General features: G+C 39.1%; 1 protein-coding gene and 1 long non-coding RNA gene across 3 annotated transcripts in view; one reads left to right on the top strand and one right to left on the bottom strand.

The window, feature by feature from the left end:
* lrba (LPS responsive beige-like anchor protein) overlaps positions 1-21190 on the top strand; it is a 917803-nt gene that overhangs the window by 213193 nt on the left and 683420 nt on the right. For both annotated transcript variants that reach the window (XM_041200623.1, XM_041200530.1), the window contains exons 28-29: positions 877-1045; positions 2282-2729. In XM_041200623.1, the coding sequence (XP_041056557.1) occupies positions 877-1045; positions 2282-2729 (617 nt within the window). The remainder of the gene's footprint in view (positions 1-876; positions 1046-2281; positions 2730-21190) is intronic.
* Positions 5004-21190, bottom strand: part of LOC121284956 — a 118919-nt gene continuing 102732 nt past the window's right edge. Inside the window, exon 3 of the long non-coding RNA XR_005944586.1 lies at positions 5004-5104. This is a non-coding gene — a long non-coding RNA (uncharacterized LOC121284956). The remainder of the gene's footprint in view (positions 5105-21190) is intronic.

Below are 21190 nucleotides of genomic sequence, written 5' to 3'. Positions count from 1 at the left end.
TTTTACCGACCTGACCAATTTATGCAAATACCCTGATCCCGGAAATTCCGATGGGGTTAGGTGAACTTGCTTACAGGGTAAAAACAAAAAACTGCGGATGCTGGAAATCCAAAACAAAAACAGAATTACCTGGAAAAACTCAGCAGGTCTGGCAGCATCGACGGAGAAGAACAAAGTTGACATTTCGAGTCCTTATGACCCTTCAACAGAACTGAGTAAAAATAGGATTCAGTCTCCTATTTTTACATAGTTCTGTTGAAGGGTCATGAGGACTCGAAACGTCAACTTTGTTGTTCTCCGCCGATGCTGCCAGTCCTGCTGAGTTTTTCCAGGTAATTCTGTTTTTGTTTTGCTTACAGGGTAGACAGTTTAACAGTCACCAAAGAAAATTCAGGCCCTCTATGTAGAAAATGCTGGCTGTGAAAGAAAGGAAAAGGAATAAACAGTGACTATAATTGCATTAATAATAATAAATAATTAGATCTGATTATTTTTCAAAACCATGCCAAAATATCAGGGTTTGTTGTTTTTAATGCTTCTATTTAAATTGTGTGCAGGTTTCAATGCAGACATTTTTTTAAGTTAGCAAAAAAGCAAGCTAGCTACTTTAAGAACTGAAATTACGTGAATAATTTGTGTAAAACTATCAGTTTTTGATGGATTTTAAAATTGCTGCTTGGAATTCAAGTATTTGGTATATACATAATTTGAGAAATAGCGTTGGATTCAACTACATTAAGTGATCCAAATACTTGTTTTTAATTTCATTTGCCTATTGTGTGAAATTTACTCTAGTAATTTTACTTCATTTTTATATACTTAATTGAAGTGATCTATGCACAGCAGAACTGTATTTAAATTGTTTTAATTCTACAGGAGGATAGCAAACAAGCCCAGTTTCTAGCCTTGGCTGTGGTGTATTTCATCTCTGTATTGATGGTATCAAAATATAGAGAAATCCTGGAACCTCAGAAGGAAAGAAAGATATCCCGTAGTCAGTCTGCCAGAAGCACTGACAATGCAGATGGGACTACTTCAACCACAGGTTAGATTTATGAACATTGCCTGTTGTATACTTTTATACACAATATCTGCTAAATGAGTATTGTGTGATTTTTCCCAGTTAATTTTTGATTAAATACATTATCTACAAAAAAAAATTCTATGTTTACAATGTCAACTTCGATTACAGACTTGTGGATGTTAATTTTCTTTTATAACACAACTTGTATTTATATAGCATCTTTCATGTAATAAAACTCCCCTAGGTGCTTCACAGGATGATTTCTTAGCAACATTTGACACCAAGCCACGCAAGGCAGTATTAGGGCAGCTGGCCGTGAGGTTGGTCAGAGAGATAGCTTTTAAGAAGCATCTTAAAGGAGGAAAGAGAAGGAGATAAGTTTACTGATGGACTTCCCATGCTTATGGACGAGACAGAGAAGACACAAACACCAATGGTAGACCAATTAAAATCAGGGATGCTGAAGAGGCAAAATTAGATGAGTGCAGATAGCTCAGAAGACTGAGGCAAGCGGAAATTGTAGAGATGGGGAGGGGCAAGGCCATGAAGAAATTTAAAAACGAGGGTGAGAATTTTCAAGTCGAGGTGTTGCTAGATTGAAAGCAAACGCGAGCACAGGGGATGAGGGAACAAGATTTGGTGTGAATTAAGACACTAGAAGCAGAGTTTTGGATGACCTCAGGTTTATGGTGGGTAGAAGGTGTGAGACCAGTTAGGAAAGCATTGAAATAGTTGAGTCTAGGGGTAACAAAGGCATGAATAAGAGTTTCAGCAGCAGATGAGCTGACATAGGAGCTAGGTTGGTCGATGTAATGGAGGTAGAAATAATCGGTGTTAGTGATGGCGGTTATGGGGTCAGAAGCTCACTGTGGTATCAAATATTACCTGTTAGGATTTTAACCCCTTGTTCTCTGATTCTTGCCCATTGGAGATCAGGTGGGGTAGTGAATTTATGGTCACAATCAAGGCTGCCATGTTGAATTAAAAAAAATACTAGAAAAGCGCAGCAGGTCAGCCAGCATCAGTGAAGAGAAATGGAGTTAAAGTTGATGATCTTTCATCCATCCATCCAGACAGAAAAATAGTTTTCTAAACTTTTGAGAGAGAGTATTGTTTAAAGTAGCACAGCTCATATCTGTATATTACTTTTCTAATTCTGAAACTGTCATCTGAAAATATATCAGTATAAAATTTAATTTCCAATATAAATTATAACCATATTTAAGTATAAACTTTGAAATCTATTTTTCTGCTAAGGTGCAGAAGGTTCATCAGGTATAGCTGTTCCAGTGTCAAGTGATGATGCACCAAATGTACCAATTCGAAGAGACTCTGGTATTGGAGAAGAACAGGTTTTAAGTTCGGCTACTGACTTGACTGCTGGGAATGAGGCAAGGCCTGAGATTGTGAGTGCTGGCCCAGATGCAATGAGTGAACTATTGTCAACCCTTTCCTCAGAAGTGAAGAAGTCACAGTCACAAGAAAGTAAAGGCGAAATTGCAAGTGAATCTGAAAGTAAGACCACATCCTCTATATCATCTGGACCCCAAGGCAAAAATGTCAGTGTGAAGGACATTCTACGAAGTCTGGTGAATACACCTGCAGATAGTCTCGAAGCAGATATGGCACTTATAGGCCCAGCCTTCTTAGGAGTTATTGGAGATGCAGCAGCAGAACCATCTGTGCAATTCCGTTCTTTTGACAGGTAAATATAGTTATTGCACTTGTAAGGATTTTTATTTTTTGTTAAAGTTATATTATTTCATTTTAAATTATCACGTGAACAAGTAAAAAATCTCCAGGAGCCTGATTTTGGCAGTGCCATTGCATTGCAATTGTATTGGATTATATTGCCTTTCAATGGTTGCATAATGTATTTCAATAAAAAAAAATTTTTCAAATTCAAGCACACTGGATTGAATAGTGCAACCAAACAAATCTGTTCAGGGTGCAAATAAATTAGGCAGAAACAAGACTAATAGGATACTTCAACAGCATTCCTGCTGGTGGCCATGTTCAGTTTTGGGGCCAAAAACCATAGTAACACAGCTTCACCTTGCTGTGTTCTCGCTGCTCACATGCTTCATTCCCTGTTTGGCTGCCTTACTTTCATTTTTGGCCTGTGACATACCCATTCCGTGTACAGATGAGTCAGGAGAAATTGGATAATGGAGGTTCAGAACAGCACAAAGAATGTATGTGATCAGAGTAATAGCGAGAGAGAATTTAATACTTATCCTAATCTATTGGATGAATGGACAAAACATTATCTCCTCTGACTTTCCATAAGCAATACCATAGGACCAAAAGTCTGCATGTGGATTGTGCACCACAGCATCCTTTATTAGAGGTATAAAATATCTAAAAATGTTGTATACTTCTGAGTAGAAACCTAAAACTGATAGACATATTCCAATTTTCAAAGTTCCTTGAACAAATAACAAATAAGCTCTGAATGACATGAGGACCTCTTTATTTAATAATATGGATTTTGTAGCCTTAAAGGGATGAGGGACTTTGGTTTAGTGAAGAAATTAGAGAAAATGAGATTGTTCTACTTGGAGAAGAAAAGTTTAAGGAGAGATTTAATAGAGGTGTTCAAAATTATGAATTTTCATTGGCAGAAGGGCTTGGCAAAAAGAGGCCACAGTTTTAAGGTAATTGGCAGAAAAAGTAGAGGTGAGTTGCGTTTTTTTTGTGCCACATGTTCTTTATTTTTGGGTTGTGGGTATCACAGACAAGGTCAGCATTTGTTGCCCATCCCGAATTGCCCTTGAACTGAGTGGCTTGCTAGGCCATTTCAGAGGGTCTACCATAGTGCTGTGGGTCTAGAGTCACATGTAGCCCAGACGAGATAAGGATGGCAGAATTCCTTCCCTAAAGGACTTGAGTGAACTAGATGGGTTTTAAGATCAGTGATAGTTCCATTGTCACCATTTCTGAGATTGGCTTTATATTCCAGAACTATTAACTGAATTCAAATTCCACCAGTTGCTGTGGTGGGATTTGAACTCATGTCCCTAGAGCATTAATCTATGTCTTTGGATTACTAGTCCAGTTTACTAGACATTATCACTACACCGCCGTCTCCCCAAGTTATAATCTGGAATGCATTAACAGAAAGGGTAGCAGAAGGACATTCAATAATGAATTGGGTATATGGCTGAAGAAAAATTTGCAGGGCAGTGAATTGTTTGGAACTAATTGGGTAGCTGGTAAGAGCTAATGCAAGGATGATGGACCTAATGGCCACCTCTTATTCTATCTTTCTGATTCTATAATATATTCTTCCATGACGCAATGGTTAAGATACAAATTAGATTATCAATCTCCACAGACACTGTGGCCCAAATAAACTCCAGTCATACCGTTTGGTGCTGGTCAGTGCAATATATTGCTTCTGTTGAACAATTAAGTGTCTCAATAGTTGGATCAGCATGTCTGTGCCAATGCCAGCCAAATAGATATGCTGTATAAAATGCAGAAGTTATTTCACAATTGCTCATCCTGATAATTGCTGCATAAAATATTTATTGCCCAAACATGATAGGGTTTAAATAAGCCTAATTTCACAAAATGCTGCATGAAGAACTGCTGTAATAACCAGTTGGTGGTAAAATAATGCAGCGCTAAAAGCTCATAATGCTATTGTGTAAAAGAAATCCAGCGACTTGTCTTGAAATCTTCCATAGACTTACATAATACACCTGGCATCAAGACAGAGTACTAAAAATCCTTTTGATGCTGGTCAGTGCTTGGGACGTATGATGCAAGGGTCTTTTTTTTGACAATTCTTTTTGAGATTTTCTCAAGGGCTAGTTTTTGATTTTGGGGGGCTACTTATAGGTTTTCACAGGCTACTTGAAAGTAAAGTCTCAATTTAAGGATGTTAAGGAAACAAGAGACTTGGTGCTAGACAGGCAGCGAAGAAGTCAACAACAATTAAACAACTTTCCTTCATTTACCTCACCACTTCAACCTGTCATCCTCCTTCAATGGCTGATATTAAAGCGACCTCAAAGCCTGGAAGGTCGGCCTCTTCTGGATCATCTGGACTCCCAACTTTTCTGCACGTCAAAACTTTTTTTTAAAAAAAGAGAAACACATGTACACTGACAGCCAAAAAAGGCTTGTATGCAGACAGACACTTTGATAGTGGAAACATTTCAAGGAGAACAAAAAAAACTGGATCTCCCCCACAATACTTTTTTCCCTCTATGCCAGAGCACTCTACTTTAAGCTTTACCCTCAAAATAATTAATTGGACAAATAGAAAAGAGGAAGAAAGCCACTGGAAAGCATTTAACTTTTTGTTTGTTTGGCTATTTTTATTCCAACAGTAGTTTGTAAACTTGAAAGCCAGGCCCAGGAAGGGTGTTTTAGAAGGAAAAATAAAGATATTTAAGAATAGAGGAGAAACTTCTTTAGCCAGAGAGTGGTGAATCTATGGAATTCATTGCCACAGAAGGCTGTGGAGGCCAGGTCATTGAGTGTATTTAAGACCGAGATAGATAGGTTCTTGATTGGTAAGCGGATCAAAGGTTACGAGGTGAAGGCGGGGGAATGGGGTTGAGAAAGCCATGATTGAATGGCAGTACAGACTTGATAGGCTGAATGGCCTAATTTCTGCTCCTATGTCTTATGATCTTATATAAAGGTACCTTTAAAAAAAGAGTGGGGAAGTTATATACATAAATAAAGAAAAGCTGTAAGTGGGAAAGTGAGCAATGTTGCCTATTGCCCACACCTCCCCTCTAAGGTTGGCCAACCCTCCAGGATTGGTCTGGAGTCTCCAGGAATTGAAGATTAACCTCCTGGACGCGGCTCTGTGCAACCCTGGCGAAAAATCATAGGGACATTTCTCTTTACCAGATATAAAAGTATTAAAAATGGGGGGAGGAAGGCTGTTTGGCTGATAGTCAAGCATTATCCAATTGGGTGATGCATCTTTTTGCTTTCCAATTGGCATAGGAAGGCAGTAGTGCGTCACAAGGATGGAGATGTTGGCCAACTATTGGCAAGAATGGGGGGACAAGTCATGTAATGAAAACTCCAGGAATACATTTAATCACAGTTGGCAACCCTATCTCCTACACTTGCCCTAAGTGGCTTCCTCCTTCCCCTAATCCCCCTCTGCTTGCTTAGTCTCTCTCTCGCTGGCTCTCTCTCTCCCTAGCTTGTGGGTAAGTTTTTTTGCTTTCAATTCTTCCGTCTCTCCCATGCTACTGCTCTAGCTCCTCCAATCACAGATTCCCCCCTTCTTGCTCTTGATGCTCCTCCAATTATAGATTCTGTCTCTTGGAGTACAAAGCAGGATGTCAGTGCCTGCAATTGTTCAGCCCCAGACCATGGAGAAGCTATATTGTAAAGTAATATTGAATATTTCTGAAAAAAGAGACATGCTGTCAATGCATTTCCTCTTGCTCTCATCAGGACAGATGCAAGAATGCGAAATCTTTTTTCGGCTAAAGTAATATTGTATGGGGAGCCTTTCTTAAATTTTTCACCTCTGTCTTTGCTTTATTGCGGGCTACTTGTGTCATTTCAGCGCTGAATTTGCTCTCTGCCCGCATGTATTTTGAACCCTGGTATGATGTCAACCCCACTTCCACATCAGATACTGGGTGTCATTGGTATTGAATAAAGTAAAGTCCTCTGCACCTTACCATTTCCGTGTTTTTTCAGTACAATTGGATCAGTATGTTCAACAGCTTAGGCCAACTATCATGTACTGAATAACAGAAGAGACACCCATTTGCAGGAGCAGGGCATCTCGTGTTGAACCCTGTGAGTTGAATTGTTTACCACATCCTGCAGCTCCAATTATTTTTGCGCAGCAAATAATATGCTGTGAACTGTGAATCACCATAAATTACTGGATGATTTATGTCAGTCTGCCATTAGCCTCACAAAAAATGGAGTTCACCATCAATCTGCCCATGAATAGCAAGAAGTTTGCACTGTAAAATCGAATTAAACTTGCTGCTGAAAGTTAGGGCAGCTGTTTACTGGTGCAAACACCCTGTTTATGGATAACTTAGCTTTTCAATTGCCATCACTTTGAAAGCAGTTAGCAATTTAATAGTCCTACATATGGTAAGCAACCAGGATACAAGTTAAGCTGATTAAACTAATGTTAAATTTCAGCTTGTCAAGATTTAGTTAACTTGCCCCCCACACTGTCAAAGTATTTAGGTCCATTAATTTGCAAGTAATAACAATCACCATGCTGATTATAGAACATATGAATTTAAAAATAAATCTGAATTAAAAGCAAAATCCTATGTATGCTGGAAATCAGAAATAAAAACAGCACTGGAAATACTCAGTAGGCCTGGCAGCATTTATGGAGGAACTCTGTTTCTCCTTCCACAGATGCAGCTGGACTTTCGAGTATCTCCAGCACTTTGTTTTAATTTAAATCTGAACCCTGGATAGGAGGCAGTCTTGTATTTTTGTGTGATGTTCCAAAAGCAAAGAACTTAAAGCTATGTATTTTTCTGCATTCAGTTAGGTGAAAAACTTTGTTTAAGTAATATGTTCAAGCTGTCACTTAAGAGAAAGAAGTATTGTATTTCTATAACATCTTTCATGACCACCGGACATCTCAAAGTGCTTTTCAACCAATGATGTGTAGTCACTGTTGTAATATAGGAAATGTGGCAGTCAATTTGTGTCCATGTTTTATTAATTACAATGTTCAGGTTTAATGGCAATTACATTGTTAAACACGTGATGGGTATTTGTGCACCTGTAAATGAGATTAGCTGGGACACGGGGTGGGGGGAGGGATTGGAGTAGTGTTGACTGTGAGATAAGTCAATAAACTCTCTCCAGCAAAGAAAGCTGCTTGTCTTAGTTTTAACTTCAGCAACCGGCAGATCCAATTAACATTAGTAACAGAGGATGGTTGGCCTAAGTGTGAAGATTGGAAACTAAGGTACCTTTTCAGACAGAAGATTGTTATCAGAGTTACTTTTGAGAAGAATGGCAGAAACCAAGTGTGAAATATCAGGGCATGATTTTCCACTGTTCTGTGAAGCTGAACCTTATGTCCATGGAAGAATGAAGTGGATATATGGGCATGGGTTACATCCATACAAAGAAAAAGCAAGGTATGGCATGACATGTTTGCTTCTCACCAGAAGCAGGATCAGGCACAAAGTATTTTCAGAACTCGAGGCTCGTCATTTGGACATTGAAGAAGAGTTACCTAATCTCTTAAAATTTATGGACAAAATTTATAAGTAAGATGACCTGTTAACTGCGTATGAGGTATAGTCAGATTTTGATAAACTTGGAAGGATGGATGGTTATTCCATAGAAGAATATATCATGGACATTTAACAGGTTATGTAATAGATTGCAGAAATTCTATTTGGAGGTCTCTAATCCACTGCTTGCCTTCAAATTGTTGAATAGGCTCCTGGTCTTGACTGGAGTTAGATTTTCCGAAAGAGGTACACTTTTGGAACAGTTGCTTGAAGCTTTAAAAAAAACATTTCAGGGCAACATTTGTTTCCAGTCACTTTCATAGCACCAATGGAACATTGAGCAGTAACACAAAAGATGGAGGATTTGATGCTGGCAACATTTCGAGACCGTTTAGTTATGGGACGCAAGCATCAATACAAAAGAAGAACCAAAACAAAAGAAATGAGGGCAGAGACCTTTCTGGTAGCTCTAACAGATGACAGGAATTGGGCAACTTTGGTAGTAGAATAAACCCCAGGAATAACCAACGATAAATAGGTGGTTCAGATGTGACTTGAAATATCATTGAGATGAACTGTTGAAATGAAATGATAGAATTTTTGAAATGACACATGACAAGGAAGGATCAGAAGGGGAAGATGATGAATGCTGATAAAGGAATTGTACTGGTCACCAGAAATTTTAGCTCAGTGTTGGGTGTTCTAGTGGTAGACTTATTCAGTTGTGCTGTATTAGATAGTGGGTGTACATCCACAGTACGTGTTGTATTATGGTTTGCAGTGGTGTCTCAAATAAAGTCTTGAGACTTGTTTGTTTAAATGTGGACCATTTATTGTTAGTCTTTAACTATTTGCAGATCCAAGGTATGATCATGCAAGAAGCTGTTGTCTCCATGCAGGCTGGTTCCAGAGTGTTCTTTCTAGATTGTTCCCTCAGCCTATTACCATGTGACTCTATGCATCACACCATGGGCAGTGCTATTCCCAACTTGTCCCAACTCCTGCTTTGATTTGCCGACAGTGGAATTGAGGGTCATTATCTCATCCTGGTACCTTTGTGTCACCTGTGAAATTTGTTCAGACCTCGAACAGCTTGGTTCATTGAAGGCTGCAGTTTAGCATGTGTTTGCAAAGGTATATACTCAGCTTGAATTTTGTGGTTCAAACCTTCCAGTTCAGCTCTGATGTGAACATTTTCCTGTAGAACGGTTGTATTTACTTTTTGTACATTTTGTTTCTTTTAAGTTACCTCAGATAACTTTCCTTCATTCATAGCCATCTGCTCATTCTGTATCCCGTGCTCTGGGGTCTTTTGGCACCCTATCTCTCGGGTTTTCTGTCGCCCTTGCTGTGGAGCCTTTTGTTGCCCACACGCTGATGTCTTTTTGTTGCCCTCACGCTGAGGTCTTTTTGTTGCCCTCACGCTGAGGTCTTTTTGTTGCCCTCACGCTGAGGTCTTTTTGTTGCCCTCACGCTGGGGTCTTTTTGTTGCCGTCAGTGGAGTTACCCTCTCTCTGGGGTCTCTTCCAATTTTCTTTTGTTGTAGTTACAGCTTTAAATTGAGTTGCCTCTTGAAGACTGTGTGCAGCAATCATTATTTTCACTCAGGCTGTAGTTGCTAGGATACATTTGGTTTCCCTCTTTTATTTAGAGTCTTGTTGCTTGGGAGATTTCTGGTTTAATTTTTTAAAAACTGCTTTGCAGATGTCGTATTTTGCAACAAATAAATCAAACCAGGTACAGTGTTCCAGCTTTTTGTACTGTGCTGAGCTCTACCTTTTTTTAAACTGGAAAACTTTACTTTTCCCAACTGAAAAGGGTTCCATTTCTCTTAAACTCTGTAGGCTTTTCTCTTATTTTTTTAATGTGCCCTGCATTTTCTGCCTTGACTCTGCCAGCCGATTTTTAAAAAAACTTCAGCGCAGCATGGTCACCACTGCTACAATCAGCTGAGCCTTAGGACCGCCACCTATTCTATAATGTAAGTACAAGTTTTTTATAATTTTTGCTCATCATCTTGTAATCACGTTCTTTAAATCTGCATCACTTGGGATCTTGCAATTTTATGTAATGGACTTCCACTCACTCTGGTGGATTCTTCACTTCCAAATCTGTAGCGAAGCTTCTACAATTGTTTCTTCAAGTTTCCTTCTTAGGTACACGTCTCTCAAGTTCAGTTAAGCTGCCTCTAGTGTTTCATAATTTGGGATGCTGTTCTGGGTTCATGCATTTAGCTGCCGCCTTTCATATCACCATGGATCACCATGTCAGATTATTGTACTATCTCTGAAGTGATATCCTGTAGAAGCTCCCACTGCTGCCAACCATGTTGTATTATGGTGCACAATGGTTTCTCAATGATGAGATCTTGAGACTTGGATATTTAAACACGAACAGTTTATTGTTAGTCTTTAACTATTTACAAATCTAAGGTATGGTGATGCAAAAAGCTGTTGTCCCCATGCAAGCTGGTTCCAGAGTGTTCTTTCTAGACTCTTCTCTCCATCTGTTACCATGCAACTCTATGCATCAAACCGTGTGTGATGCTATTCTCCAGTCCCACATTAACCCTTTACACTGCAATGACATGCAGGTAAATCATACAACAGTATGTGGAGTGGATTGGTTAAAGTGCTACCTGGATTCTTTAAATAGTAAAGACCGAAGTAAGATTAAAGAGTATGATAGTTCTATCTGCTACAGGTTCAGAGATGATAGCATGTTAAGTTCACTAAAGAAAGTCGTGATTTTGTGTAATGTAGTCGGAGTAAGCCATTTTAGCACAAATGTAGTATCAAGTGAAATACCCTTACTATTGACTTAAAAAGTTGTGAAAAAAACAAAAGTTGTCTATGAAAAAGGCTCAAATAAAATTAGATATGGAACATGATACGGCAATTGTTTTTTTGGGAAATCTGTAGATTTAGAGTTTATGCAATTGGGACATTATTGTATCCCCTTAAAAAGACCTAACATTTTGAATCACAATGTTAAAGAATTGTTGATGACATCAGAGGATAGGTGTTTAAAGGAAAAGGGCAAATTGTTTTAAAACTACATCGGCAACTTGTCATAGGTTAAAAATTCTACCAAAGGATTCAGGGTAATGGATAATGAATATACTAAACTTATAGAAGAGATCAGTGAGAAATGTGATTTATGTAGAAAATATACGAGGACGCCATTATGGCCTATAGTGAGTCACCTATTAGCAAGAGACTTTAACGAAGTTGTAGCAATGGACTTGAAGATATGGGATAAGATCAAAAACATTATTCTCTTGCACTTTGTGGACATGGCAACTAGATTCAGTCTATCGGCAGTAACATAAAGAAAAAAATGTAAGTGTGGACAAGATAATGGAAAAATGGATAGGAGCTTGACTGGGAGCACCAGCTAAGTTCCTAACTGACAAGGGGGGGGAGGCGTGAGGGGCGGTAGGTTTCCCAACAATAAATTTAAAAGTATGTGCGAAAATATAAATGTCATGATGATGAACACAGCAGCGGAAAGTTCTTTAGTAATGGGGTTTGTGAAAGAAACAAAAAGAGTTGAAAAGAATTTGGTATATACACTGAAATTCCAGACAGGGGACAGCCAGCCTTATCACGCAGGTGGATATGCACAGAAAAGGTACTTCTTGGTGGCATGTATAAGGCCAAAGCTAGACTAGCAGCTTAGGGTTTCGAAGAAAGACTTGGTGATCAGAATGTCAGGGTGGACTCCTCTACTGCAGGAAAAGTGAGCTTTTAGATTTTCTTAGCTCTTTTAGCAACATATTCCTGGGAATGTAAATTGATTGATATTAAAGCTGTATTTCTGCAGTGAGAATTTTAAAAGGGAAGTATTTTTGAAACCACTTAAAATGAAGCTGGCAAAATAGAAGGGAGACCTGTGGAAATTGAACAAGTGTGTTTATGGGCTGAATGATGCGTCAGGGGTATGGTATTTCAGTTGTGTCTGTTCTTTTGAAAGTAGGCTGTATTCAGCTAAAGGCTGACCCACAATGTTGTATTGATAACACAAGAAACTAGCAGGCACCTTTATAATGCAAAAGCAAAATACTGCGGATGCTGAGTATCTGAAACAAAGACAGAAAATGCTGGAAAAACTCAGGTCTAACAGCATCTGTGGAGAGAAAAACAGTTAACATTTCAAGTCCGTATGACTCTTCTTCATAATGCATCCTTTATAATGCATGTTGATGATTTTCGGTGGGGAGGTTCTGCAGAATTTGAGCAATGGGTCATAGATAATATAAGGAATTGAAAGTTGGAAGTCGAGCTTCGGAGTATATAGGGTTGACATTAAGCAGAATAAGTTGGGAGTGACCTTGAATCAACAGTCTTATTTAGAAAACGTCACTTGTACCCCAGTAAATTGGGCCAGGTCCTCACAACAAGAGGATCCTCCATCCAAGGAAGAAATAGACCAATTAAGAAATTTGATTGGACAGTTGAAGTGGTTGTGCACACAGACTAGACCTGATGCCAGTTATGACATATTAGAACTGAGTACTATGATGAAACATGCTACAGTTGAGGAAGTTCTCAGAGAAAATAAAACATTAAAAGAAATTAAATTCAGAGAAATGCACACTCAAGTTTCTAGCGTTGGGTGATCCAGAAGATATGAGATTAGTCATTTTTAGTGATACTTCACATGATAATCTTCCAGATGGATATTCTAGATCAGCAGGATTTATCATATTCTTGGTGGGAAAAATAATTAATGTTGTCCATTGGCCTGGGAAACAAAGAAAATGAAAAGGGTAGCCAAAAGCACCTTAGCTGTTGAAACACTGGAGTGAATAGAAGCAGAATAGGTATGGGGGTGTACTTATCTAATATACTGAAAGAAATACCCTATAAGGAGCAATATGAAAAGGTTTGCCCATAGAATGCTATGTGGATAACCGTTCTCTTTAGGACGATGTTCATTCAACAAAGGGTGTCACTGAAAAAAGATTGAGGATGAAAAGGTTGACCTTATTCAATACTAATGACTCCGAGTGTCTGTTGTAAAAGAAGTGGTGTTGACATATATGCCCTTGTTGCCAAGCTTTGACCAGCATCAAAAGAATTGTAGATACAACTGGCATCAAGACAGTACTTAGTAATTCTAGGGCAGATATCAGCTGATTGTAAATATTAGTTTAATAAGATGGACTTAACATGACATTGTTGCTGAGCAATTCAGTCCCAGTCAGACTATACTCCTTCAGTTGAGCTGGAACTTCAAGTCAATTCTTAAGTTAATATACCCACTATTTGAACCACCTTGGATGTGAGAGTTTGTTTCTTTGGTGGAAAACTGCCTTGTTGGTTTTGGGTTGCATTTTTTTGCAAACTGCCATTCTTCAAATTCATTTGATTTTGTACTGTAAGAAGGCAATCCTCAAACTCCTTCCAAGTTTCATTTTGGTTGAGAAATTGTACCAAAATTTTAACTGCCACCACAAAAGTCAAGACTGGAACATCATTTCCACTGTACAGATGTTCATACACAGTAACTTAGGCTGTCTTGATAGTTGTTCATTTTCTCTGGTGCAAGGATTCTGGGCAAACAATGAAGCAGTGGATAACCAAAGGATAATGGATTGCATCCTACACTGCTTTGATCAATGTGGGTAGGAGTCTGGTTATGGATTTCTCTCAGATTTCAGTTGAAAGCACATGCAGCCTGCCATGTGGAGCAATCTCAGAATCTCACAGTGCAGAAGAGGCCCTTCGGCCCATCGAGTCTGCACCGACACATGAGAAACACCTGACCTATCTACCTAATCCCATTTACCAGCACTTGGCCCATAGCCTTGAATGTTATGATGTGCCAAGTGCTCATCCAGGTACTTTTTAAAGGATGTGAGGCAGCCCACCTCCACCACCCTCCCAGGCAGTGCATTCCAGACTGTCGCCACCCTCTGGGTAAAAAAGCTTTTCCTCACATCCCCCCCTAAACCTCCTGCCCCTCACCTTGAACTTATGTCCCCTCGTGACTGACCCTTCAACTAAGGGGAACAGCTGCGCCCTATCCACTCTGTCCATGCCCCTCATAATCTTGTACACCTTGATCAGGTTGCCCCTCCGTCTTCTCTGCTCCAACGAAAACAACCCAAGTCTATCCAACCTCTCCTCATAACTTAAATGTTTCATCCGAGGCAACATCCTGGTGAATCTCCTCAGCTCTCCCTCCAGTTCAATCACATCCTTCTTATAACGTGGCGACCAGAACTGCACACAGTACTCCAGCTGTGGCCTCACCAAGGTTCTATACAACTCCAAAATGACCTCCCTACTTTTGTCATCTATGCCTCGATTGATAATAGCAAGTGTCCCAATGCCTTTTTCACCACCCCACTAACATGCCCTCTGCCTTCAGAGATCTATGGACAGACACGCCATGGTCCCTTTGTTCATCAGAACTTCCTAGTGTCATGCCGTTCATTGAATACTTCCTTGTCAAGTTACTCCTTCCAGAGTGTATCACCTCACACTTTTCAGGATTAAATTCCATCTGCCACTTATCTGCCCATTTGACCATCCCGCCTATAACTTCCTGTAGCCCAAGGCACTCAACCTCACTGTTGACCACCTGGCCAATTTTTGTGTCATCTGCAAATCCTCATGAACTTACTATATATATTATTTAACTGCAACGCAGAACCTTGTCTTTGTGGATTAGTCCAGAGAGCTAATATTATGGCTCTTAAATTGCTTGGAGTATGTGGGTTAAGATAGATGGCTTATCTACACTATCAAATCTTCAAATAATATAGATGAGAGCAATTTATTCTCTTGAAAACTGGCATAAAATGGGTATCATGACTGAAATGTGTGACTGAAGATGCCAACGTGAGGCTCACTGGAAATTGGACCTTGGACCTCATCTGTGTAAAACTTGAGCTGCAGATGCCAGTCGAATGCCCTGATGCAGCTCGCTCATCAGGATGTTAGGAAATTTGCCCAGCCATGTATAGGTCTTAGCACGCATGGGTAGAGGCGAACCAGGGGGTGTGAGCACAGACCAGCAGGTGTCTGCAGCCTGGTGGAGCAATAAATGTGTGCCTATTCTTCCTGGATGCACAAAAAGGAAAATATAAAAATAACATACATTTGTTGTCAGACTCCAGCAGGCATTGGGACTCCACCTTAGTGCTTAGTGCCTGTTTCAGTCAGGCACATTGCAATCTTGGAAGTCACCAACTTCCAATTTGACAGCCAGCTGATTTCTACAAGAGATCAGATATGAGAGATTGCAAACCAAAATTGGTGCCCCCTCCACACTAATTTTTCACTCCAAAAACATGAATTATGAGGGCAAGTTTGTATCCTTTGAATTCTATTCTATTCAACAATCCCATTCACCAGTTCCTAATTGCGGTCTAGCCTAGGAGGTGGGGATTATTGTAAGGTTCCTAATTTGTTTAGCTTCAGATCATCATAAAGTGGCAAAATAGCATTGGTCCTGGGACTTGGTTTCACAAGTAGGTAATCATGTTCTGACTGCATGTCTACAATGTCTACATGGTATTCTGTGTTATCAGTATATGGTTTCTAAGGAAGTAATCAAACTCTGATCGATTTCTAGTGAATGTGGAACACACACACACAACATTTGGAGTAGAAAGTCCCTTGCAAACTTGGATGATAACCGGTACAAAGCTACCTTGAGTAAAGTGATATTTTCTCTACTTATCTATCTGCCATTTAGGAATGTTCCTAAGGCTCAATTCTTGACTAAGCCTTTCATCAACCCTCTTATCTTTGTGAAGCACTCTGGGCCACTCTTTATTCTAAAGCTGTTATCTAAATACTTGTGGCGAATGGAGCCGCAGCATGCAGTTCAATACCATGGTACTTTGTGTAATGGAGAAGGGGAGAAAAGGGGGTTTGGTAACACGATCATGCTCGTGGACTATTAACCCAGTTGATTAGTTAACCTCAACCTTGTTGCAGTGCAGAATGTTGAATGGATCCAAGCCAGATGAAGTACAGATCAAGACAGATCTTTTTCTTGATCGTAGGTTTATTCACAGGATGCAACATTACAGCTCTCTGCCTCTTAACTATGATCCCAGTGTCCCAGCATACTCTCTTTACATGTGCTATCAGTCCCTAATCAAACAATATCCATCACCTGGTGTATCTTTGACAACGTAATCAACCAGCCATTAACATGGATTTGCAGGAAAAGAAGATATTTGGCTTGGCCTACATAGCCAAGTGGTTATGGTACTGGGTTTGTAACCCCAAGATCAAGAGTTCAAATCTCACAATGGCAAACTATGAAACAATGGCTTGGCCTGAATAGCCAAGTGGTTATGGTACTGGGTTTGTAACCCCAAGATCAAGAGTTCAAATCTCACAATGGCAAACTGTGAAACAATGTAACTTCATCTGAAACAGATGGAAACAGGTTTACTCAAAAAGAGTATCAAGAGTTCAAATCTCACCATGGCAAATGATGAAACAATGTAATTTCATCTGAATAGGAACAGATGGAAACGTGTTTGTACTCGAAAGAGTTACATTATAGTTAGTCATCAATACAGCCTACTGTCTGGTTCTACAGAAAGCCAGGTGGTGAAGGATAGAACTGGAGTCCAATCTTACCTTTGTAAGCTTTTGTTTAGAGATACACATTACTAGCATGCAAACAAACTGAACAAACAAAAAACTTTGCAATGATCTACTGCCTCTTTAGACTGTTCTCAAAAACACTTCCTTCTGAAAAGTATCACCCTGCAGAAATATGCTTTTATGTCAATTGACCTACACCCCCATGATTAATCAGAAAAAAGAGTGAAAGAGCCCACTCTAACATCTATCACTCAGTTGCTACAAACTCGCTTTAGTCTTAAGCCCCATCTATAAGGACTTTTTCAGTGCCAATCTTCATTTGTGACAAAGCAGATTGGTCCTTACCTGATATCTCAGAATATGTAATATCTCCTCGCTCTCTCTAATCCCTTTGTTTTCCTCTCTTATTAGTTTATCCTCAAGTTTATTTGCAGCCACAAAACATCACGATCAAGGGACTTCTGGTTCAGAAATGTGACTGTTCTGTGACCTTTATTTCATTGTCTAATCTATCCAAGCTACGGTTTCTGCTTCCGCTTTTATGTCTCTTGGCACTATGACTGCTAGACCCCATCTTGCACTATCGGATGTCTTTTTCTCTAATGCCTGAACATTTTCTGCTGCAAGAGTCACTTCCAGACTTTCCATCACTGCTTGCATTGTATTTTCTTACTCTCCACTGTTTCACCCCATTCTGCCAGACCATGGACCTTGTTTCATGACCAGCATCATGAACATTCAATTAATATTTAAACTTTCCAATAGCTTTTCCTGCATGTTCCACAATTGTCACATCCCTCCATTCCTCCTTCTGGAGTATATGTCACCTGAATGTTGACACTGGATAATTGCCCTATTTGTATGATAACTCTGTCATGTGTGCCCATGGTCACTCACGTTACCATTGTCCAGCCCTTGAGCTACTGTCTGTTCCTCAGGACCTTTATCCTAAAACACATGAGCATTTGAGGTATAAGGCCTTGCTTTACTTCTATCAATTGTTCAGACTCCAAGATTTTGGAATTAGTTGTGATTAATCAGAGGAATGAACCTTATTACTTTGTCATGGTTGATATGTTCTGACTTATCATCAAGACCTATTACCTAGCCAGGGCCTTTCCATTCCCTATGACCCTCTTTTTAATGGTATACCAAATCTAAATTGAAGTCTGTCTCAGGTGGTCTAACACGATGACTCGGTGCTCTACAAATTTTCTGAGATAATAATGATAATAACATGTCTCCCTGCATGCAAAACATTCAAATGTTCAGAAAAAAAACAAGCCATTGTAGTACCTTCTAGAGCAGGAGGATAATTGCAATGAACAGAGGACAATTTTGGATTTACTCACAGACTAATTGATAAAGATGATATCCTCCAACCTATGCAGAGAATTCTTTGCATGCACCACATGCCAGGGCGGTTGTCAATTTACAGTCTGGTTGATCAGCTAACATTTTATGTACCATTTCATTGATCACCACATGACACTTTTCACAAAGCTCATTGCCAAAAGAAGCCTCAGCTGCTAAACTCATGTTACGGAAATGTAATAATGTTCTGACTGGGTAAATTGCAGATCAATTGATTTTCTAAAAATAATTACTTTATCATGTTCCATGTCAAATTTCAACAGCATGGGTATATCATTAGATCATTAGAGATGCCATAAATACTTACTTCGTGTCCTGCTCTAGCTATTTTACATGGATTACAACTCTAGTCACCTCAAGATGTTGTCATCACAAAAGAAGGTAGTACTTTTCTATTCCTCAACCTTGTGTCAATCATCACCACTTAGGGAGTCAAGATAACATTTTAACTACTCTGTCTCACATACTGTTGATGTACAAGCACTATCTAACACTGTACAATTAAAGGAGTCCATGACACACTCATTCATCACAGAACCAATACAATTTGTTCGAATTCAACATTATCTTCTTCATCTTCCTCAGAATTCTCTGTCATATGTCATTGTGGCAACCTTGCCTCTTAGTTTTGGGCAATTCACTGCATAATGATGCTTTGAATCATACCTGAAGGATCTATCAACTGTTCCTTGAGCATTCCTGGGATTCAGTCTCCTGTTATTGTTCCTACTTTGTCTTCTGCTGCAAGACAAAATATAGACCTGATTAAGGTGCTTTATCTTCTTTCTGCCTGTCTTTAAACCTTTTTGTTTTGTTGTGGCTGCATCCAGTATCTGAACTATTTTGGAATCTGGCAATCATTAAATCTTCTATTCTTACTGTCACAATGGAATATCACTTTTATTCAATGAAGGCTGAAGAAAAAGACAGTTTCTCCTGGATTTCTTTTTTATGGCCAGAGACATCTGATCCAGAGTCGTCATCTCTGAGAATCAAATGCCAGTTAGAACTAGTTGTCTGTCAATGTGAGACACCTTGGCACAAATCAGTACCTTAAATGCTATTACAGATTTGGATATCTCCAAATTGATTTTCACCAATCTTTTAAACAATTTGTTTAAGTCCATGATATTTTCTGAAAGCTATCAAATTGTGGTGACTATGCTTCATAGGCATTTAATCTTGAAGGTTTCATCCAGAAACATTATTAGTAGGCCCTTCATTACTATCCAACTGATGGGTATCAACCTTACAAAATATTTGCTTCTAATTTTATTTCTTGTAGGAAGCAGCAACGCCAAGGCCATACTTTGTTTTCTCTTTAATAGAGTCATAACCTGTGTCCACATATCCACTTCATTCTTCCATTGGTCATATGCTTCAGGCTCTGAGAAGGTTGAAGGGCAATCATACCTCAACTATTTAAACTTGCTTTCTGCCATTTTCCGTAATGGCTACTCTGATTTTAGTTTCATGTCTGAAAGCATTTTTCTTGTATCTAACCTTTGCCTTTACGTAACCGTCCTCCAATACATTGTTCTAAAAAGCAGGAAGGACAGTAAAGGATAGAATCTTTACCTTTATAAGCTTTTAATTACAGAGATACACATTGCAAGCATGCATCTCCTAATCCTGACCACCATAGTTTCAGTGTTATTTATAGAAGTGCAAATGAATCCCCAGTTAATGCCCACCACCTGAGCACAACTATACACATAATTAATATACAATTAACATCTTATTCCTCTTTGTGGCTGACAAAAGTGGCATTACACTTTCTGATATCTTGTTGGGTGAATGGATAGCTTTGTATCGCACTGAGCAATGCAGGCCAGAAAGAACAAAAACCAAGACACTGCAGATGCTGAAAATCTAAAATAAAAGATAAAACCTGGAATCAATGGATCAGGCAGCATCTGTGGAGACAGGGAAAAAGGTAGGGTTAATGTTTTAGGTCAATGACCTTTCATCACATTGATCTCTATCTGCTAAGGTTACAGTGTGAAGAAGGAGAAAAAAAAGTTCATGCTCCTGTTCACTATCCAGTGACTCTTGATAACAAGTAAGGTCATTACAGAACGTGAACAGGCTTTGGTGCAATGCCTTTATAGTTGAATAGCATGCAGGCATATGTCAAGGCTCAGACATGAATGCCTATTTGGGTGGCTACCTGATAGCTGTTGATTTACATGGATGTGTTCCCCAGAATGGGTCAGTGACTTCAGTAGGGAGAAAATGCAAGAAAATTGGCAGTGTGGATTGAGGGAGAGAGGATTGAGGGAAAGAGGAGAAAGGAAAAATAAATGGTGATATTGGTAGAGATATTGATAGATCCCTTGTTTCTAGATGTCTTTTAGGAATGTAGAGCAAATAGGGAAGGTAAAAAAGTAAAATAAATGGGTATGTTCTGCAAATTTTGGCCAACAACAGTGTTGGAGCCTTTAAGAGAGAAATTTTGAGCCCAGTAATTACAATATCAAATGAATTGTTGTCTACTGCTGATGTGTTGCCATGGTGATCAATTGCCATGGTGATCAACTATGTTGTATTTTAATGGAAAATGTTTTTCTGTTACATATAGACAAATGTTTGCAATGCTTCATGTTACAGATTTCTAAAGTACAGATGGAGAAATTGCTAACAGTTCATTGGAGATTAGGGCATATAACATGCTCGCAAGAAACTTTCCATGTTCAGATATCAATATTGTATGTTAAATTTTGAATCTGGTTCAGATTTAATTCATTGTCCAGGGCTAAGAGCGTTACTTGGTGAGTCTGCAAGTTAATGTCTCTTTGGAAAAGACACCTTGTTAAATGGCAACTCCATTCACAGTAGGCTGATAGTGTAATATCTATGGGAGTTTCAAGACATCTCTCTGATCCTGCATTTATCTAAGGAATGCCTTGTCAGAAATCCAAATTCTCCTCATATCTTAAGGATTATCAACTTCTACTGCCAGCCATAGCTGGAAAACATACAGTAACAGCTTAGTAAGT

Source organism: Carcharodon carcharias, chromosome 1, assembly GCF_017639515.1.
Source record: "Carcharodon carcharias isolate sCarCar2 chromosome 1, sCarCar2.pri, whole genome shotgun sequence".
In the NCBI taxonomy this organism is placed as follows: domain Eukaryota; kingdom Metazoa; phylum Chordata; class Chondrichthyes; order Lamniformes; family Lamnidae; genus Carcharodon; species Carcharodon carcharias.
Note: the sequence above shows the minus strand (reverse complement) of the source record. Positions and strands in the feature narration are given on the sequence as shown.